This window comes from Podarcis raffonei, chromosome 1 (assembly GCF_027172205.1).
Source record: "Podarcis raffonei isolate rPodRaf1 chromosome 1, rPodRaf1.pri, whole genome shotgun sequence".
In the NCBI taxonomy this organism is placed as follows: domain Eukaryota; kingdom Metazoa; phylum Chordata; class Lepidosauria; order Squamata; family Lacertidae; genus Podarcis; species Podarcis raffonei.
In genome coordinates this window covers 126,745,779-126,767,820 of record NC_070602.1, presented here as the reverse complement: position 1 = coordinate 126,767,820, position 22,042 = coordinate 126,745,779, and the positions used below count along the sequence as shown (strand labels likewise).

The window sequence follows — 22,042 nt, the reverse complement described above, 5'->3', positions numbered from 1 at the left end:
TTTGGGGGAAGCCAGGACTGTCAAAATGGTAGGAGAGGGTTTTAAATGCATGGTCTGGATCACGCCTCCTTACACCTGGCTTTCTTCATAGCTTCCATTTCCAACAAGGTAAAAAGGTGGGGGGAAACGATAATCCAAGCAGGAAGCTGGCCAGTCGGCTGACAGGAGAAGGGGCACAGGGTTTGCCCTACAACATAGGCCTCTTAAAGCAGAAGCAAAGCCAGTTTCTTTCTATCACAAAGTGTGTCAGAAGCAAATTTCATTTTCTCTCTTCGGCTCCCCCCCCCCCCCAGGTTTAGTAAAGGTTTAAAACCTTTAGAGCCATAATTCCCCAGAGGACTGCACTGAAGACATGATTTCAGGCTAAGACTTTAAGCGCTGCCGAAACGCCGCACTTTATCAGCCAGAGCACAGACACCTCCAATATTAACTGCAGCCGGGATGTTCAATTTGCAGAGCCTACCTGGCTCTTCTGATTTATGAGGCTCTGTGCTACCCTGCGGCGCAGAGAGAAAGTCTCTTGGTGTGAAACAATTTCGCCATTAGTGAGAAGCATCAAATATGAAGACAAGGCAGCATCAAGGGGCATGTGCCACAGAGAGCGCTATAAACATTGCTTACTGCACAATTACAAACACACATCTGGCTATTAGAAGACAACGCAGTCTACTTTCAATATCTGCCTTTATTTTATGAGATCGAAAGGACACTTTCCATTCCAAACTTTCCACGCATGGCAGAAGCAACAAAACAACAGATTTCAGCAGGCAATATACTTTTAAAAAGCACGAAATTGAGAAAGGTGCATGACAGTGGCCTTTATCTAAGAAGAACTTGATAATCCGTTTAAGAAGCGGTGGGGGATTTCGACTGATATCCATGCTACCGATTATAAACAGACCAAGTTAAACCAAAATTAGCAGATTAAACCAGGCAAGCTTGCAACAGTTGGTACAGTCAGTAGATAAATGAGGCCACTATATATAAGAGCCACAATGTCCCTTTTTAATGCTTTGTGCTATTAATGGTAAGAGATTTGCAGCGCAATCCCACACGCGGAAGCAAGACCCATTCAATTCAATGGGTAGGTCAACAGAGAATTGAAGCCTCGGTAAGAAAAAAAGTGAGCTATGGAAGTACCGGTTCAGTCAAGATATGCAGCGAAGGAGTAAGCAATAAAATACATATGCCTTCTGAAGTGCTATTCACATCCAAAAATAGCTACCAAAAAAAATATTGTTTGCACAGTCAACAACAGAACTTTAAAAGACACCAGGAACACTTATAATGCGGTTTTCGTATCAAATTACAGCATTCATCCTACTCTGCAAATTTAAGAGGGTAATTTGCAATCTTAGAAATAATTGTAAAGTGGCACACAATGCTCTCAAGAGGAATCTGACCGCAAGGTGCCAGCGTAATAATTAAAAGTAGACATATCTGCATTGTGGAACATACAGCGAAAGCAGATGAAGAGCTGGCGTTCCCCATTCCATGTCAATTTAATAAGGAGCACCTATCTCTGACTAATTTAATAAGGAGCACCTATCTCTGACTAACTCACTGCTTATACATTGTGATAAGCAATTTAATGGGCCTTCATGCTACTGTAGGTAAAAGGTAAAGGTAAAGGGACTCCTGACCATTAGGTCCAGTTGTGGCCGACTCTGGGGTTGTGGCGCTCATCTCGCTTTACTGGCCAAGGGAGCTGGCGTACAGCTTCCAGGTCATGTGGCCAGCATGACTAAGCCGCTTCTGGCGAACCAGAGCAGCACACAGAAACGCCGTTTACCTTCCCGCCGGAGCGGTACCTATTTATCTACTTGCACTTTGACGTGCTTTCGAACTGCTAGGTTGGCAGGAGCTACTGTAGGCATCCCACACCAAAAGCACAAATCCTTCTGCTCAATTTTCCATTTTTCTTTTTACGGGGGAAAAAAGGAGCAAGGCTGTTGATCTTGTTGCAATAACACTGTTCTACGAGTCGGAAAGCAACAAGCACCCTCTAAAAACACAAATATGAATACAGCTTTATCCCCTTTGTTTTTAAGTGAAGGGGAGGGTTTTCCCAACGCCACTAAAACCCAGTAGTCCCAGGCTTGGGGATTAAATGGATCCAACAGTTCCGTGGATTGGTTAAACAAACAGCCTATTAGAGGCTCCCCTTTGGAGTTCTCGCTGATAAAAGGCTGCATAAATATTTGAGCTTCTCCAGCGACTGGGGACTGGCCCTGATTGAGCAGCCAATTAACAGCCCTGAATGCAGCCAGCTGTAAAGTGTCACGTTTTAAAAAGGGGGGAAGCGGGGAAGGGGGGACAATGAGGGAGGATTAGAAACCTCGGGCGAAGCCAGCCATGCCAAAGGCTGGCTTGACGGGGCGCTGCAACTGACAGCATCAGTCTCCTTGTCGCGCGTTTAAACCCTGACATCCGCACCGCCACCTCCCTGCGCAGGTAAATCGTGGAGCAGGAGGAGGAGGAAGAGGGACCAGGAGGGAAATGTGGCGGAATCTCACGTCCAGGGGTGGGGGGCAACAAATGCTCCCGCGCCGCAAAGCAGGACAAAAGGCCTCGATGGCTGGGCGATGCGATTCCAAACAGCCATATCCCATCCTCCTCCGAAAAGAAGGGCAACAAAACCACAAGCCACAAATGCACGGATGTCGTGAGATTCACACAATAACTAAACCTCCGAGTATTTTGACAACTGCTCGTTTTCCCCCCAAGACAATGAGAAACTTGACTCTGTGTGTATGTGTGTGTGTTTGCTTCGGAGCAAAAATAAACCCCAACCATGTCGCTTCTGCAAAAGGGCCTTTTGAAAATAATAATTCAGAGCCGCCACCCCCGGCCCTCCTTCTCTCTCTCTCTCTCTGGATTTACATTAGACAGAAACATGCCGCTTCTGCAAAAGGGGGAAAGGCCTTTGCAAAACAAGAACAACAACAATGCAAAACCGCCTGGGAAAGGACAACGGGGCTCGACGCTTGCAAGGAATGAAATGCTGCTCGCAGGGGCGGGCAGGGCTGGCGTTCAGTTAAATGGAAGGAGGGGAATCCATGACCCCCCCCCTCTTTTCCCCTGCGACTTCTCCTCTCCGGCTCTCGATAGCAACCGAGGGCAGCCGATCCCCGACTTGCTGCTTGCTCCTTGGCTGCGGGCGGGCTCAGCCGGATCCCCTCCCCGCCACAGCCTCCCATTGTGGCTTCTTCTCCCTTCGCCTCTCCTCCTACCTGGTCGGCGAGCTTGAGCACTGCCATTCTCTCGCTCCAGGCGCATGCAGATCCGCTGGGTCGGGGGGGGGGTCCAGAAACGGAGACGCGAGAGCCGGGGCTGCTGTTGCTCCGGTTGCCGCTTGTTAGATCAGGAGCAGAAAAAGCTGCTGGTCTTGCAAGCCCAGCCTGCTCGGATGCAGGAAGTGCTGGGTGCACAAAACCCGGCCAGCCGCGGGCGCGCACCGGTGCGCGCAAGGCTACCCCCTGCCGGCCAGAGCCGCGAAAAGCACCTCTGGCCACTTGCACCCTCGCCTCCCCGCTTTCCCTTTCGTTTCCGGAAATCTGCTGCCGCCTGCTGCTCCCGTTCTCTATCCTTTGTTCCTCTCTCGGCTTTCGCCCCCTTCCCCCCACGCCGAAGCCTGCCCTTTGCAATTTTCCATCTCCACTGCTGAAGCTCCTTCAGTCAGCTATAGGTATCTCACACGTGCAAAAGAATAGCAATAATAATATATATATATAATATAAGCCTATCTGCAGTGCTTTAAAAAATTGTTTGGGGGTCAATTTTGGCTCAAGAAAATCACCATTTTATAGTCCAAACCGGGGGAATCAAATATAGTAAATGGACAAAAGTACAAAGATTCACAAAATGTTTAGGGGTATGCGTACCCCTGCATCCCCCCAGAAGGAAACCACTGCCTCTATCTATCCATCTATATATATATATTGCATATACTGTGGGTTTCTTTATTTTATTTTTAGACACTGCAGCTTACAGCTCGGTCTTAATCATGTTGATTCTGAAATCTAAGCTTGATATCAGAATCCAGTGGTAAACTTTGGTAATCTTCGGTAATATATCGCCCTAAGCAAGGCCAAAATTTGGCACCCTCAAATGGATCTTCTTAACTATGGGTATTCTCGATTTTGCACCCCTTCAGCTTGGTGCCCTGTTTGGGGGCAGGGGGAGGTACACTGCCCTAAATCTGGTGCTAAAGATCTGTAAATTGTAGAGTTGGAAGGGACCACAAGTATCATCTAGTTCAACCCCCAATGCAGGAATCTTTCGGGCTCGAACCCGCAACCCTGATATTGAGGAGTCTCTTGCTGTACCGACTGAGCTATCCCAGGTCAGTGGATCTAAAGGCTGCAATAGGGTAATTCCCATTTTATTGGTTTGCATGTGCAGAATTAATAGTAAGAATGGTTATTAATCTGGTGCACGCTTCTTGTTGTTGTTTAGTCCTTTAGTCATGTCCGACTCTTCATGACTCCATGAACCAGAGCACGCCAGGCACTCCTGTCTTCCACTGCCTCCCGCAGTTTGGTCAAACTCATGCTTCAAGAACACTATCCAACCATCTTGTCCTCTGACGTCCCCTTCTCCTTGTGCCCTCCATCTTCCCCAACATCAGGGTCTTTTCCAGGGAGTCTTCTCTTCTCATGAGGTGGCCAAAGTATTGGAGTCTCAGCTTCAGGATCTGTCCTTCCAGTGAGCACCCAGGGCTGATTTTCTTAAGAATGGATAGGTTTGATCTTCTTGCAGTCCATGGGACTCTCAAGAGTCTCCTCTAGCACCATAATTCAAGAGCATCAATTCTTCGGCAATCAGCCTTCTTTATAATCCAGCTCTCATACATCACTACTGGGAAAACCATAGCTTTAACTATACGGACCTTTGTTGGCAAGGTGATGTCTCTGCTTTTTAAGATGCTGTCTAGGTTTGTCATTGCTTTTCTCCCAAGAAGCAGGTGTCTTTTAATTTCGTGACTGCTGTCACCATCTGCAGTGATCATGGAGCCCAAGAAAGTAAAATCTCTCACTGCCTCCATTTCTTCCCCTTCTATTTGCCAGGAGGTGATGGGCCCAGTGGCCATGAGCTTCGGTTTTTTGATGTTGAGCTTCAGACCATATTTTGCGCTCTCCTCTTTCACCCTTATTAAAAGGTTCTTTAATTCCTCCTCACTTTCTGCCATCAAGGTTGTGTCATCTGCATGTCTGAGGTTGTTGATATTTCTTACGGCAATTTTAATTCCGGCTAGGGATTCATCCAGCCCAGCCTTTTGCATGATGAATTCTGCATATAAGTTCAATAAGCATGGAGACAATATACAGCCTTGTCGTACTCACGCTTACTGGAAGTTAAGTCCACTTGAACTGTTTTGTCATTCTTCATTAAATACTACATGCAACACACACAGCTTGCCTTGTACTAAGGGCAAGCCAATTTCACTCATGAAATTCCCTGGGGGGTTCTCAAATATTCACCCCTGAAGAATATGGGTGAAGCAGCCTAGCTGGTAGCTTATAGGCAGAGCCTGGTGCCAGGAACCCTTTATTAAATCAAAATTCCAGGCCAAAAAATTATAAGTGTGGTCTTTTCTTTTTTTGGGGGGGGGGTACTAATTAAATAAAAAACCTAGGCTGTTGCCACAGGGGCAGGTTGATTATATTCCTGGTTTCAGCTCAAGGGGAGGTTAAAAGCACTGTAAAATGTGCTGGATCTGAAACGGCAAACTCCCAAGATACATTTAAGGTTGCCAACTTGAAGCCTTATCTTTAACCCTGGAGGGTCCAGCGGTCCGCCTGACCCCGTGGGCAGAGGGGAGAAACTACTCCAGAGACGTCTTGGTCGGAGAAAAGAGATTTATTTGAAAAAAAAACAGCATGCTGGGGCAACCAGCAGAATAGCTTCTGTAAAACTGGCTGCGCCCAATTTCACATTTACAAACTTTCTTATACCTTGAAAATACCCTCCCTCCCCCAAGCTTCCCCAAAATCCTCTCCAATCAGCTAGCAAGTTTTAGCTTACTCCCTAATATGGCATATGACTAGCTAAGCCCCCTCCCTCCCTTGTTTGTGTGCTCCTTGTCTCTTGCGTTTCTGCAGCAGGAAGCATGTGCAAAAAAAAAGAAACGACCGTCTGGCCAAATATAGCAAGCAACTGCTAGCTGAGAGAAAGCAAAGGAAATGGGGCCTCCCTGCTAGCCAGAAGAAAGAGGAAGCGGGCCTCTCTGCAAAGCCGCTGCTCTCTCTGCTAGCCAGCAGAAAGGGGAAGTGGGCCTCTTCCAAACTCTCTTCCAAACTCAGCAAAGCAAGCAACTTATCAGAGCGATTTATCAGAGCAATTTACTTAAATATAAAATAGAGGGAATACCTTCCCTCTCCCTTCACTCCCTCCTCTTCTTCTGAACAACCTAATACTTAGGTTCGTTCAGGCCGCTCGGGCTCATAGTATCCTTGGAGGAGAGCAGTAAGGGTCATGACTCGGGGCCCCATCATGCGAGACATCATCTTCTCCATCATATTTTGCATACATTGCATCAAGCAGGGCATACAGAAGCAGAAAAGCAGTAAGATTAAAACAGGTCCAGCAATTAAAACGATAGCATGACGAAACCAGCTGCTGTCAGGCAACCAGGAGTACAACCAACTCCATGGATCCACATCATCAGAGGGCTTTAAAGGATTTTGGGCTATCATTTGTTCCATGTGGTCTATGGTTGCAGAAATATTTGCTGACTGGTCTGAAATGTACATGCAGCAATGGGAATGAATTAAAGCACAAACTCCGCCCTTAGAGGCAAGGACTACATCCAAAGCGTAACGATTTTGAAGGACCACCTCCCTTATCTCTGACATTTCCTTATTAATTGCTTTTAAGGCCGAGATGGTGGAGTTAAACAAAGCCTCGGTCCAGTTTGCCAATCTATGCAGATCCCGGTAATTCATGGCTACACCCAAAGGGGGTAGAAGGGACCTAGAGATGGCTGTGCCGGTATACTGGTTAATAGGTGACTTCGCGTCCCTTTTGTTACGCAAACGGACTGTTGGGAGCTTATCCACCTTATACACCAGGGGTACGACTACTCCTAAAGTACAGGTTCCAGAAAAGGCAGAGGGGATTTCTTTGTAGGCTCTTGTGCCGCAGAGCAACCACAAATCAGACTGGAGCAGGCAGTTAGATCTGCTGCGCGCCGTCATCCAGGTAAACCAAGTATAAAAATCGACACACATAGCATCATAAGTGGAAGTACCTTTTTGGAAGCAGGAAGAGCCGTTAATATACTCATAAGTCCAATTGCAATATGGATAGTGACCTAAAAAATTGCTGCTGTTATGATTGAAACGGAGACATCGAGGTGCCTGTTCCATGAGTGACAGAAACACTGGGGGTGAATAGGTGCGACCGTCTGACATAAGGTTACTAATCCTAAATGACTCATTTATTGGAATACTATGCAGTAGTATGCCAGGCTTCTTAAATTGAGGAGGGATATGCATACAAACCCAACATTCAGAAAGATTAAGCATAGAAGAGAAACGATCTATATCTCTAATATAGGTATTATTACTCCAAATCTGATGATAGGGCTCTGACCGGCCGGTCTTCCGTATATGTGAGTCATCTCCCAGACCCAACCCAAGTAGGGCTAGTACCAGAAGGGTCAAGGGGATGGGGGCTGGTTGTTCCCTCCCACAAAATCGGTGACGCTCATGCCAACAAAAATACAGGAGCATCCAAATAAACAGGGCAGTAGATATTACTCCTATCCACCACCCCCAATCTGTCCATGGTTCCTCCCACCATAAGTCAGCCATGATAGGGATCGGGAGCGGGATTAGGTTGTCCAGGGACCTCGGGCCGATCCAAATGACGGGGAAGTGGATGCGCCCAGGCGTCAAACCCTATAGTGTGGACGTAGAAACCGGGAGTGCCAGATGGGTGATTATAGCTTCGGTGAGTTGGTGAAAGGCGCAAACCCCAGGAGGACGGGAGCCAAGGGGGATGGGCTACCACACATCCACACGAATAGACAGCTGCGTTTAGGCGGCAAATGCTAGGCGTAAGAATTCCCACCGGGGCACCCTCGCACCAAACAATACACACTAGAGTCCTCTCGGGGACCTCGGAATTGTCAGGCGGTCGGGTCTGACTAACTGGAACGTTGGGGGCGCTGCCGGCGGGCGTCCCTCCCATCCAATTCTTCAGCCGTGCGTAGAAGTGTCAGCGTCCGGAGTGACACCAGCAGGGCGGTCGTCTGGCGGTCTCCTGGAGATGGTCAGCTTCAGTGGATTCGTAGGATTTGGCGTAGCTGACCAGTCAGACACAACTCTCTTCACTCGGGTGTGGTGGACCCACGGGGTGATGCCAGTGACTTTTACAGCAGTGGGTGTGGACAGCAGGACAGTGTGAGGACCCTTCCAACACGGTTGTAGAGGTGTCTGGGCCCAGTCTTTGATCCACACTTCGTCACCCGGCTCGAACTGGTGCAAGGGTTCAGTCAGAACACACGGGGTGCGTTCGTGGGTCCACCTGTTAAGAGAAAGAAGAACTCGGGAGAGTGACTGCACATAGTTATCAAGCTGTACATCTCGAGTGACGTGAGGAGTCAGTAGCCTAACATAAGGGACTGGTCTCCCAAACATTATTTCAAAGGGTGATAAGTGGGTACGCTTTTGGGGTAGGCTTCTGACCCTTAATAAGGCAAGGGGTAACATAGATACCCAGTTAGAGCCTGTTTCCTGGGTTAGCTTGGACAACTGATTTTTCAAAGTCCTGTTCATTCTTTCTACCTTTCCTGAGCTCTGAGGCCTATAGGCGGTGTGCAATTTCCAATTGATTTGCAGAACTTTGGCTAGTTCCTGCAACACCGCATGAACAAACGCTGGGCCATTATCAGAGCCAATAGTTCTGGGCAGGCCATAACGGGGTATGATCTCCCTCAGGAGGCACCTCGAGACTTCAGAGGACCGTTCAGTTTTAGTAGGCCATGCCTCAACCCATCCAGTATAGGTGCACACCGCCACCAGCAAGTAGCGGTGCAGTCCACAACGAGGTAATTCAGTAAAGTCCACAACAAGATCTTCCATGGGTGCAGTTCCAATATGTTGGACTCCCGGGGGAGCCAAAGGTCCTGTTCTGGGGTTGTTCTTTTGGCATAACGGGCACTGCCTGGAGATCTGGGCTGCCAATTGGTAAAGATGGGCTATATAAAAGCACTGCCTCAGCTGTGTGGTTGTGGCATCTGGTCCCATGTGGGTGGATTCATGATATCTTTGGGTTATCTGTCGGGACAAGGACTCAGGGATCCATATTCTGTCATCATGAGTAAGGTACCATCCTTCTTTGGACATAGTCAGTTCCTGGGCATTGGCAGTGTCCCTTTCCTTCTTGGTGTATATTGGCTTATCAGCGGTATTCAAGATCTTTTCAGGGACCAGTGCTCCAATAACTGATGCGGGAGCTGGTTCCCGGGCTGCTTCCTTGGCCACTCTGTCTGCTAGTCGATTTCCTCTGGCCACTTCCCCTGGTCCAGTTTTGTGTCCATAACAATGGATAACTGCTACTGCCTCAGGTTCCCATACTGCATCCAGGAGGTCCAATAAGGCTTGTGGGTGGGCCATCTGATTTCCTCTGGAGGTAAGCAAACCTCTTTCCTTCCACAAGGCTCCATGGGCATGTAAAGTCAGAAATGCATACTTAGAGTCAGTATAAATGTTTATCTTCTGTCCCTTTGCCAGGTTCAGGGCTCTGGTGAGTGCAACTAGCTCTGCTAGCTGGGCCGATGTTCCAGGTGGGAGTGCCTTTGCCTCGATCACCTGGTCTTCCAGGGCTACCACTGCATAGCCTGCTTTTCGTTGTCCAGCCTCAACAAAGCTGCTTCCATCCACAAACCATGAAGGCCAGTGAGGGCTTGCTTCATCTTTGAGGTCAGGCCTGCTAGAATACACTTCGTCCATAACCTCAATGCAATCGTGTGGTGGCTCCTCACCTTCTCCTACCGGCAACAGGGTAGCTGGGTTGAGGGCGGTGGTGACCTGGAACTTCAAACGCGGATGCAGCAATAACATCTGACACTTTCTCATCTTCGCTTGGGAGAGGAAATAGGTACCCTTCATGTCAAGCAGAGCTGGGACTGCATGCGGGGTCACACAAACAGTGTCTTGGCCAAAGGTGAATTTGTCTGCTTTGTTCAATAAAGTGGCTACTGCCACAACTGCTCTCATGCAGGGCGGTAAACCTTGTTCAGTAGGCGTCAGGCGCTCAGATAGGTATGCCACGGGCTGCTGCCAGCTTCCCAATTTCTGGCATAACACTCCCTTTGCTGTTCCCTGGTCCTCATCCACAAACAGGGAGAAAGGCTTCTCAGGATTTGGAATGCCTAGCGCTGGTGCCTGCTGTAATGCCCTTTTTAGGTTCTTAAAGGCCTGCTGTTGTTCTTCTCCCCACACAAAGGGGTCCTTTTCAGTTCCTCTGGTCGATTCATGCAGAGGCTTGGCAATTGTGCTGTAATCTGGTATCCATATTCTGCAGAATCCTGCCGATCCCAGAAAGCCACGGAGTTCCCGGCGGTTCTTTGGCTCTGGAATCTGGATAATAGCTTGCTTCCTTTCTTCCCTCAGGGCTCGCCGCTGATGGGATATATCAAATCCAAGGTATTTCACAGTGGGCTGACATATTTGGGCCTTTTTCTTAGATACTCGGTATCCTGCTTCAGCCAGGTGATTTAACAAGTCCTTGGTGGCTTTCATACACGTGTGCTCGTCTGAACAAGCCAAAAGAAGATCATCTACGTATTGCATCAGAATTCTGTGTGGGCTGGTGGGGAAGCTGGATAGGTCCGAGGCCAATGCAACCCCAAAAAGGGTTGGTGAATTCTTGAAGCCTTGCGGGAGTCTTGTCCACGTATATTGCACCCTAGTGCCTGTTCCTGGATCTGTCCATTGAAAGGCAAACAGGGGCTGACTTTCTTCCGCTAGGCGGCAGCAGAAGAATGCATCCTTCAAGTCCAATACGGTGAAATAACATGCGGTGGGAGGTATTAAACTCAACAGCGTGTAAGGATTGGGCACATTGGGGTGGAGGGTTTCCACGGCTTGGTTAACCAATCGAAGGTCTTGGACCGGACGATATCCGCCATCTTCCTTCTTTACTGGCAAGAGTGGGGTATTCCATTGAGATTGACACTGCCTCAAGATGCCATGGCGAAGTAACCGTTCTAAATGTACCCATACTCCTTCCGCAGCTCGCCGAGGGATAGGGTATTGGTTCACAGCCACCGGGTTGGCAAATGGCTTGGGCTTGACTATTATAGGTGGGATGTTCCTCGCCATTCCTGGAGGATTGCCTTCAGCCCATACCGCAGGGTTCACTTGTTCCAGAATACTGGCGGGGATGGGTCCCTCCTCTTCTTTTACCACCATCAAGCGCCAGTGTTCCCTCAAGGGTACCTCTAGGGAAAACTCTCCTGCTGGCCCTGTGGTCATTGTTACTTCGCCTGTCGGTTGGAAGGAGATCTGGGCTTGCAATTTTGAAAGCAGGTCTCGGCCCAATAATGGGATGGGGCACTCTGGTATGTACAAAAACTTGTGTTGGACCACTTGGCCACCCAGGCGACAGACAACAGATTGTAGGAATGGGGCCCTTTGTGATTTGCCTGTAGCTCCTATTATGTTAACCGTTTGCTTGGTGGGCTTGGACACTGGTACAGGCAAAACAGAGTGGGCAGCTCCTGTATCAACCATGAAGGGGATGGTTCGGTTCCCTGTTTGTAGTTTGACCATGGGCTCACGGGAACCTAAATCAGCTGGGCCCGGTCTGTCCTAATATTCTTCCTCTTCCCTCAGGCTCATTGCGCCAGATTGTCCTTGGGCTGGGGGGTACCAGGGGGGTCCTTGTCCACGTCCTCTACCCCTGCTGTTATTTGCCGATGTCCAAGGCCTCAGTTCCTGTCCGGGTCCCACGGGAATGGAGCCTGGGACTCGTCCTCCTCGTACTCCTCGTCCTCTTCCCCCTGAGTGAGCCTGTGGGCATTCTCTTTTCCAGTGCCCTTCCTGCCGGCAGATGGCGCACTGGTTCCTCCCCAGGCGGCCTGGCCCTCCTCCCCGGGCACTTCCTCTTTCTTGGGGAATGGGTGTGGTGCTCTGCAGCGCCATCAGCTTTTTAGCCTGATACTTCTCCTTTTTCTTTTGGGCCTCCTCTTCCCTTAGGTTGTAAGTGGTCTGAGCTATTTCCAACATCCACTCAAGGGGGTGCCCCATGAACCCCTCGTGTTTCTGGATTTTTCGGCGGACATCGGCCGCCGCCTGAGCTACAAAGGCAGCTTTTATGATAGGGGCGTTGGCAGCCTCATCTGGGTCCACAGGAGTATACTGGCGGTAAGCTTCCTTCAGGCGTTCTAAATATGCTCCTGGGGCCTCTTCATTCCCCTGCACTACCTCTCTGACCTTCACAAAGTTAGTGGGTTTCCTGGCTGCCCTTCTCATACCATTTAACACGTACTGGCGATAGGTAGTGAGGGTGTTTTGGCCATCATTTGTTTGATAATCCCAATTTGGTGTATTTTCGGGGTAAATATTTGGAATGTTGGCTTCCGCCACTTGTTCTGCTCTCATATGAGCCCGTGCCTCGGCGTGTATTCGCCTGGTCTCTTCTGTAGTTAATAGTGCATCCATCAGATACTGCACATCATCAAAAGTGGGATTGTAGGTTTTGAAAATCCCTTCAAACAATTTTATAATCTTTGCTGGGTTTTCCTCAAAGGAGGGATTCTGGTTCCTCCAATTACAAACATCTGCACTTGAAAAGGGTATATGCTGGACCGTGTAGGTCCGTGCTGCTGCTGCCCCACCTGGTCCCGGGGGCCCTGGGGGGTCATATACTCGGCGCAGAGGGGCTATTTTCGCTGCTGACTCCTCTTCCTCTTTCCTTGCTTCGTGCCTTTTGGCTCCCTCCCATGCCTTCATTAAATGTTTCTGTTTCTTCTTTGTCTGTCTTGGCCTACATGTGGCTGCATCCAATAGGTGTAGTGCCACATCTACCTCGTTCTTCCATGGTCCAATCTCCCTTCTCACCCTCTCGTCATCTTTCTCTGCCCATTTCTCTCCTTGCTTTACTTGTTTTTCCAGCTTCTCTCTGAACTTCTCCACATCTTCTTCCTCATCATCTGCACTTTCATGTTTCTCGGGCTCCCCCCCCCCTGCTTCTTCCTCAGGCTGCGGGGCCGGTCCAGGGAGACCTGAGACCAGATCGGCTGGCACTGGGGGTGCGGTTGGTGGGACATACGGGGGAGGGGGTCTTAAAGCTTCCTCTCCCTCTCCTTCAGGGTCCTGCAAGACTGGGGGCTTTGGCTTTGTCACGGCACACACCCTGGCTCCTTGTCCAAAGGCTGCACGACAATCTGTCAACCAGGGGGGGTTCTCTTCCACATTCTTTTTCCAAGTGGAGATATAAGGGATTTGGTCTGGATGGACATTGACTATGTTCCGCCACAAGGGGTTTATCAATTGCAAGTCAAAGGTCCCCTCTGAGGGCCAATTTGTTCCTTGGGTGGGCCAATCCACTTCACAGAGTGTTCTAAGGCGCTCCCTTTTCAGTTTAAAGCCCCAATCGTCATTCTTCGTGGCTGCTTTCCAATTATTCAAAAAACACTGCAAAGGGGTACATTTGCTGCCTCCGGATCCCATTTTCCAGATACTCCGCTCCTGACCGGGCTTAAAATCCTCTCACACTCCACACACTACAGATTGTGACTTGGACGAGCTCGCGCTGCCAAGGAATGCACAATCCTGCAATCGCTCGGCCAAGGGGACGCTAAGCCCCGGCCCACACTTGACAATTCAACCACTGGAGTATCTGGCACACAGCACACAAAACACAAATCCCTTCCCCTTCCCCTTCCCCTTCCCCTGTTTGTCCTCCTTCTGGCGGCAGCCTGCTGCTCACAGCCAGACCCTTCCCTGGCGGCACTTTACTGCTCACAGCCAGGTGAAGCTGATTAGGCTTCGTCCCTTGCCCTTCCCTTAGGGCTTACCTGCTCCGCTGCAGACCTCCCCTTCGGCCGTTCTCTTTTCTCCCTCGACCGGGTGTCTTCGGCGCAGGCACGATGTGGCGATCTCCCCCCACAAACTGGCAGGGTGGCGCCTGGAAACCGCGAACACCACTCCTGGTTGCTCACCTCGGTCGAGTCTGGCCCCTCGGCCCACCGTCTGTGGGGTGGGGACCTATCCCGGACACGAGCCCCCAAAACTGAAGCCTTATCTTTAACCCTGGAGGGTCCAGCGGTCCGCCTGACCCCGTGGGCAGAGGGGAGAAACTACTCCAGAGACGTCTTGGTCGGAGAAAAGAGATTTATTTGAAAAAAAAACAGCATGCTGGGGCAACCAGCAGAATAGCTTCTGTAAAACTGGCTGCGCCCAATTTCACATTTACAAACTTTCTTATACCTTGAAAATACCCTCCCTCCCCCAAGCTTCCCCAAAATCCTCTCCAATCAGCTAGCAAGTTTTAGCTTACTCCCTAATATGGCATATGACTAGCTAAGCCCCCTCCCTCCCTTGTTTGTGTGCTCCTTGTCTCTTGCGTTTCTGCAGCAGGAAGCATGTGCAAAAAAAAAGAAACGACCGTCTGGCCAAATATAGCAAGCAACTGCTAGCTGAGAGAAAGCAAAGGAAATGGGGCCTCCCTGCTAGCCAGAAGAAAGAGGAAGCGGGCCTCTCTGCAAAGCCGCTGCTCTCTCTGCTAGCCAGCAGAAAGGGGAAGTGGGCCTCTTCCAAACTCTCTTCCAAACTCAGCAAAGCAAGCAACTTATCAGAGCGATTTATCAGAGCAATTTACTTAAATATAAAATAGAGGGAATACCTTCCCTCTCCCTTCAAACTTACTTGATAGTTCTACCGACCATCACTTCCTCTGAACTCCGGACTAGACGCTCCAAAGTTTGCAATGGAGCTACTACTACAGACCAGGATATGGTTTGTGTACCTTGATTTATGTACAAGCAGTTTTCACACCAAAGATCCCATTGACTTAGGGAGTTATGCAGTCAGAACTCCAGCTCCAAATGTAGTGAGGTTTACAGCACAATTCTAACCTTGTCTGCTCAGAAGTAAGTCCTACTGTATTCAGTGGGGCTTACTCCCCAGTAAGTGGAGTTAGGAGGAGGTATAAAAACTGGAAAGTTATTTGGTGATAAGGAGAGATCAGACTAGCGTCTTCCAACTTCCATTCCCATGGAGAAGTCAATGCCATGCATTTTTCTTTGGCAATAACTCATAGCCGAGTAAGATCTTAGCAGTGATTTTGGAGGCCAATTCTGGATCCACACGTCCTTCCACAGTGGGAACATAGGTTTGCGGATGGGAGTTGATCACAGTGAGGGTTTGCCAAGCGTGCCTTCCTCTTAACACATTTCTCCCTTTCGTCCTGAGTTCGAGTCTCTTCAAAGCCCATGGCACCTTTGCTAAAGGCTGTTCTCCAATTGGAGCACTTGCAGGCCAGTGTTTCCCAGTTGTCGGCGTTTATACTACATTTTTTTAGATTTGCCTTGAGAGAGTCTTTAAACCTCTTTTGTCAAGCACAGGCATTACGCTTTCCATTTTTAGGTTCGGAATAGAGTAGTTGCTTTGGAAGACGATGATCAGGCATCCACACAACATGACCAGTCCAACAAAGTTGATGTTCAAGAATAGTGATCTTTGCATCTTCCAGTACACTGGCATTAGTTTGCCTGTCTTCCCAAGTGATGTGTAAAAATTTTGACAGGCTCACATGATGGCCTCCTTTCCAAAGCAGCTTCAACACAATTTCCATGATTCTTCAGGGTTTTGTTCCTGTTTGCCACCAGCGTTTATTTGTTTGTTAAGCACTTATATCCTGCCTTAAATATGGCCCTCACAAGATGGCTTGGTCCTTCGCTCTGGCTCCACCCAATTCAAAACTGCATACCGAAAAGCTTTAAAGAAAACTGAACCAAGTCAAGAGCCTCCACAATATTAAATACAAATAAAATCTTCAGCATATTTTACAGGAACAATAACCATTTTGCCACAGTGGTCTCTCAGGCGCCATGAAAAACAACAACATGGCGTCTGAAAAACAACAGTCTGTGGGAAATTAGTGACCGCTTTTGTTATGGCATAAGCTTTCGTAGGCCGGAACTTCCTTCATATGTCGATATTATTTTGTTGAGTTTTAAATAATAAGACTTTACAAATAAATAAGCAATAGGAAACAATTGTTTTTGTTGTTTGTGTTATTCTTTTTAGTCTAACTGGAGACATGTGTCATCTTGAGATTGTTTTGAACCTAAGCTCTTGTGCTCCTGAGCTTAAAGACTTTGCGATCTGTAATTGAATAGGCAGGAAGTTGAGTCAACTACCGGTATATATCCACCTGGTCTGATTCTTCACTTATGGCCTGTGGAAACATACGCCTTTTTAAAAATAAACACACATAGTCTTTCAACTGTCACAGGTGCTTCATTTTCCCCCCCTCACAGCATAGGCTACCAGGGTTCCCAGTCCATTTATTCCCTCGTGTAGAGAATGCCTGGTAACTGTGCATGCAATGTACATTTGGACATCTTAAAGTTACCACTGTAAAAGCAAATTTCAAAGATGGAACACCGCAGGAAATACAACCATAGTCTGCATCCACCTTGCCCCAGTTTTGGCCCAGCCTCATTCCCAGCCTGCGATCAGGAAACAGGAAAGTCCTTGGGTCAAACCAACAATATCACAAATAAAAATAATAAAAATGTACTTTCAAACCAATTTACACGTTTAAGCTGCAATCTCACACTTTATCTGGGAGCAAACGAAACTGAACTCAGTATAACTTAACTTTTCAGTAGATAACACATGGGATTGCTTTGTCAATATTCAAAGCTAGGGTTGCCGTATTTCGAAAAGGAAAAACCAGGACACCCCACCCCAAAAGTTGTTGAGCTTTCTTTAGGAGGCCCCCAAAATCGTTGAGCTGCGTTTTCTTTTCTTTTTTACAAAAACTCAAAAAAACCAACAACCAAACAACGATTTTTCTATTCACTTCAGACGTCTATTCCACCTTTGAAATCCTGGTAATATCCGGGAAAATCCGGACATACGGCAGTTTTATTCAAAGCAGTATCTCAAGTTTTCTTCCGGAGATTCCACCTCTACTGCCTATTCCACACCTGTGGAATACTTTTCTTTTTCAACTAGCCTTTTAAGTGGAGACTTTTATTCCTGTCGGTATCAGCATTGGATTTTGCATCTTTTATCAATGAAATTGTATTTATTATTTTTATTGTTTTGATTTTGGTATTGTTAACTACTTCAAAACGTTTAAGCAGACGTAATTCATAAAATGAAATCACTGCATTTTTTCCGTGTATAAGTCTATATTTCCCCCCAGATTTTTTAAGTTTAAAATTGGGGGTTGCCTTATACACGGAATGTTTAAAATATTTATTTAATTTTGGCCTCAAAAAATAGGAGTCGTCTTATACATGGGGGCGTCTTATACACAGAAAAATATGGTAATTGATTTTGGAAAATCAGGAAACGTCAGCTTGGATGTCCCAGCGCAAGACAATTTTCCATACAGAATGATTCCTAATTTGAAGCATTTGACATCAGGGTGAAGAAAGGTGAGGGCATTTTTATGTCCACCAGCAACATCAGGAAAGGTGAACAGTTGGATTCAATGTCTTAGGACCAGAAGTGGGGAGGGCAGAAAGAGCTGATAGTGGGGCAGGAGAGCTGAAAATAATGCCAATATATTTCACATCAGGCAACCAATGAGCCCCTTTGGTTTCAGATTCTACATGAGTAGATGGGTCTAAAAAGCTCCGGACACAAATTTTCAGGGCCCTCTAGAGCCTATGGTGGCTCATTTATCAGAAGTAATGTCTTTAGTATTAACTCTGAAAGCATATACTCAATTCCAGCCAAACTCACTCTCTCTCTCTCTCTCTCTCTCTCTCTCTGTGTGTGTGTGTGTGTGTATAAGAGAGAATATGCAAAAATCTGTGGATTTTTTGTAGATCAGCACAGGGTTTAATAATAGCAACAACAAAATACTTATTCTATGGTGCCCTGAAATGCAGAGTTTGGGATAACAAGGAGTGGTGGAGGTTTTTTGTGTGAGTTCCATTCAGCCCTGGTGCTCAAAACAAATTTCTGAGCTCTCATAATTTTTTGGCATTCTAGGTACGTATCTTTTTGTACATGCCTCCATTTGGTGGATCTCAGGGTTCAATTAAAAAAGTAGCGCTGTGGGTTAAACCACAGAGCCTAGAACTTGCCGATCAGAAGGTGGGCGGTTCGAATCTCCACGACGGGGTGAGCTCCCGTTGCTCGGTCCCTGCTCTTGCCAACCTAGCAGTTTGAAAGCACGTCAAAGTGCAAGTAGATAAATAGGTACTGCTCCAGTGGGAAGGTAAACGGCGTTTCTGTGTGCTGCTCTGGTTTGCCAGAAGCGGCTTAGTCATGCTGGCCACATGACCTGGAAGCTGTACGCCGGCTCCCTCGGCCAGTAAAGTGAGATGAGCGCCACAACCCCAGAGTCGGCCACGACTGGACCTAATGGTCAGGGGTCCTTTAGCTTTAGGTACGTATCTTTTTGTACGTGCCTCCATTTGGCGGATCTCAGGGATCAATTAAAAAACCCAAAAGTCGCTTCTACAAACCTGAAGTTTGCTCATTCCCTAAGTTAGATGACATTCAACGGACACTCTTTTAAGTGGCTGGGGAAAATTTAACTGAGACAAAACTCCTGCACAGATCTTCAGACCACTCTGTTGAATAAGAATTCAAGCCCTGCGACCTCCGGTGATGAATTTCCCAATTACACCATGTGGAATATTCTACTTAATTTAGATAATCCCATACGGTGTCTTCATCTCCCTGCTGGTCGCCCATTATCTGTTAATTTCTAAAACGAACTGCTGTTAGGGGGGAAATATAATACTATCACTATACATGTTAAAAAGTTAAAGGAGAGCAATACACTCCCCTCCCCGCCCGGTCCCACACAGCATTTTAGCTAAAGAAGGGAATAAGTAACATGACGCACAAAAAGAGTTTGATCCAGAACTAGGAATGTAAATGTTTTACAAATGCCTAATAAGGATGTTTCAAAGAAAGGAAATCAAAGTGATTTCCTTCAGAGCGATTGTATCCCAGAGAGCAATACAGGAAGATATGTATTATTCCCGATACCTTAGCCTTCCTTTGCCCACAAAGTTAATATTTAATTTAAAATATAAAAAGCAAAAGGTAAGAAACAGTAGGCCAAGACCAGTGTTCGGTATTAAAATTTCCTGGTTCCAGCATTTATTGCTATTATTAGGTTCATTACCTGCCTTTCCCCACAAAGTCCTAGGCTGTGGTCGTAATTTAAAATACAATAAAGCCATTAAGAAAGAAATTACAATCACAACTACGGTGGGTCCTAAAAATATGCTCTCTTGCACGAAAGATGTTACAGGACAGTGCAAAGATTGAAGAGAGATGTGGATGCCTGCACTGTAAAAACCTTGGACAAAGAGAAAAATATGTTGCCCAAGTTAAAATACTGGAATGTGAGTTAAAACAAGGGTGCCTTCCTTCACTTCACTGGCATTGTGTTCCCAATTTCACCTCCTTTCTTATCTGCTTAGCTCTGGTCCAGCATTATCTTTATTGAGCATAAGCTTGCGGATGGTGAATCACTCTTTAAATGCAGTTATATGATGGCCAGTGGAAAGCAGTGCAATTCTAGTGCTCTGCCAGTGAAGGATGGAGGTGGAATCTGCAAAACTCACCAGATTTGATCCAGGCAGACCATCGCCTGCATGAAATCCTGAGTTCTTAGGAATCCACAGTCCTGAGGATGCTTTTATAAGGTGTCTGAGGGTTGCAGAATTGCCTCCATGATAAGTTTTTAAGGGTTATTTTTTTGCCTTTTACAATACAGTCATACCTTGGATCCCAAACACCTTGGTATGCAGACGTTTTGGCTCCTGAACGTCACAAACCCGGAAGTGATTGTTCCAGTTTGTGAACGTTCTTTGGAACCCGAACGTCCGACAGGGCTTCTGCGGCTTCCGTGCTTTTGTTTCCAAACGTTTTGGAAGTCGAACTGAGTTCCGGAATGGACTCCATTCGACTTCCAAGGTACGACTGAACTCCAAAATAGGTCATCCAGCTACCCACAGCCTCGAATGGCTAGCACACAGGGCTCCTTGCTTCTGCCCTTTGGATATAGTAGAGCAAGTGGCCCTCTCAATCACTGAATGGTGCACAAAAAACATGGGTGCCCTATGTAAAAACTCAAGCCACCACCTCTTACATTTGAATTAGATTCAGAAAATGCAAAAGCCAACCTAATTATAAGTGAAAGACAATGATGTAATGCTCTGTTAATACTTCAAATTCCAAAAGAGGAGACCTTGCGGGGGCGCGCGCGAGTATTTTGGTGGCAGTAGTTAGGTGAATCAGCTGTGCTAAATAAAAGCTGGTCCTCCACATTTTAAGGAGAGGTAAGGTAAAGGGACCCCTGACCGTTAGGTCCAGTCGCGGACGACTCTGGGGTTGCGGCGCTCATCTCGCTTTACTGTCTGAGGGAGCCAGCGTACGGCTTCCGGGTCATGTGGCCAGCATGACTGAGCCGCTTCTGGCGAAACCAGAGCAGTGCACAGAAACACCATTTACCTTCTTGCCGGAGTGGTACCTATTTATCTACTTGCACTTTGGCATGCTTTCGAACTGCTAGGGTGGCAGGAGCAGGGACCGAGCAACGGGAGCCCACCCCATCGCGGGGTTTTAAACCACCAACCTTCTGATCGGTTTAGACCACAGCACCACCCACGTCCCTATTAAGGAGAGGTAGCTCTCTGCAACCACTATCATGATGTTATGCATATTCATCCAAATTCCAGGGTGCCAGATCACCCCCAAAATTCATCAATTTAGTGTTATAATTAATCAAAGTTTGATTAATCTGTGCCAATCACTAAATCCCCTGGATTTACTTTATGCCTACAACCCAGGCCAACTTGGCATAGCTGCTAAAATGGACCATTAAGCAGGGGACAAAGGCTGATGATGAACCATCAAAAGGTGAGATGGCCAGACAAGGTCAAATGGGCTCCTCCTCCAGCTGTGTGTGTTAGTGGGCAGGGAAAAGGTTTAGGTTTCAGCTTGAACGTAGGCTGAAGGAAATCTGTGCAAGGTTTGAAAAGCAGGGGAGAAGGGAGGCCTATAGAGCTTCTGGTGGGCTGGCTGGAACAGAGACAGGCAACAAGACTAGTTCCTGCTGCTCCTAAGACAGGAGCCAAGAATAATATTGAGATGTGAATGCTGGAAACCCCTCCACTGTCGACTCAGGTTGTATTTATGTATGTAAATAAACCATAGTTCAAAAATACAGTGAAAGTCTCCGCTGTGTCCAAATTCCAAAGCAAACACGAACTCTGGGAAAGCGCCAAGACCCCCGGAATCTCACTTGTTCACAGCTATGGCACACTGAGTCGATATTTTAAGAGAGATATCCACCATGACACCAAGATCTCCTTCCGGGTTAGTCAATGCCTGGATCCAGTAAGATCCAGGATGCCGTGAACAAGTGTCTACTTGAACAATGGGGCTTCTGCTGCTTCTCCTCTCCCTAAGGGTTGAAGGACCATCTGAAGCAGATTTTGACAGCATAGGAGGGGAGGGAGAAGAGAAACTAAAAGTCCCATTTTGCAAGCGGCTACACCCACATTGGATATCACCTCTATGCATTGAATCATGCCAGTGTAGACTAAAGGATAATTTGTTTTTATGCCTACAAATTGAAGTCACTATTCACCTGGAATACATTTCCTACACTTCTCTTTTGCTGTATCACAAACAAAGGGCCTGTTCTTTCATAGTGTATTTCATACACATTTATGCCGTTTACTACAAATCTTGCGAGCAGATGAAAACTATAAATAATCTAACTATAAATTTGCAGAACTCTACCTTGCGGGTGGCGCTGTCAGAAGGTCGGCGGTTCGAATCTCCGGGATGGGGTGAGCTCCCGTTGCTTGGTC

At 47.3% G+C, this 22,042-nt stretch overlaps 2 protein-coding genes across 7 annotated transcripts in view; both read right to left on the bottom strand.

Annotated features, from left to right (window-relative positions):
• Positions 1 to 3,407, bottom strand: part of ANKRD44 (ankyrin repeat domain 44) — a 164,286-nt gene extending 160,879 nt beyond the window's left edge. For 3 of the 6 annotated variants that reach the window (XM_053361793.1, XM_053361746.1, XM_053361765.1), the window contains exon 1: positions 3,234 to 3,406. In XM_053361793.1, coding sequence (XP_053217768.1) covers positions 3,234 to 3,260 — 27 coding nt within the window. In that variant the 5' untranslated portion in view covers positions 3,261 to 3,406. Of the gene's footprint in view, positions 1 to 3,233 lie in introns of all 6 variants that reach the window. The other 3 variants (XM_053361757.1, XM_053361775.1, XM_053361785.1) reach the window with 2 other exon arrangements.
• Positions 3,408 to 8,204: 4,797 nt separating this feature from the next.
• On the bottom strand, positions 8,205 to 13,685 carry LOC128407652 (uncharacterized). Its single transcript, XM_053376326.1, has 3 exons — positions 11,964 to 13,685; positions 9,454 to 11,822; positions 8,205 to 8,532 (listed from the first exon to the last, which is right to left on the bottom strand). Exons 1-3 carry the CDS (start codon positions 13,683 to 13,685, stop codon positions 8,205 to 8,207), a joined length of 4,419 nt encoding a protein of 1,472 aa, XP_053232301.1.
• Between the last annotated feature and the right edge of the window lie 8,357 nt (positions 13,686 to 22,042).

What these genes read in the sequence shown, in the direction of transcription:
- LOC128407652 (XM_053376326.1), bottom strand. Translation starts at nt 13,685, where the DNA reads ATGGGATCCGGAGGCAGCAAATGTACCCCTTTGCAGTGTTTTTTGAAT. An exon ending in GAGTCCCAGGCTCCATTCCC is followed by an intron (nt 11,823 to 11,963) that starts GTGGGACCCGGA and finishes GAAGAATATTAG; the next exon opens with GACAGACCGGGCCCAGCTGA. An exon ending in CGGGAACCAGCTCCCGCATC is followed by an intron (nt 8,533 to 9,453) that starts AGTTATTGGAGC and finishes TTCTCTTAACAG; the next exon opens with GTGGACCCACGAACGCACCC.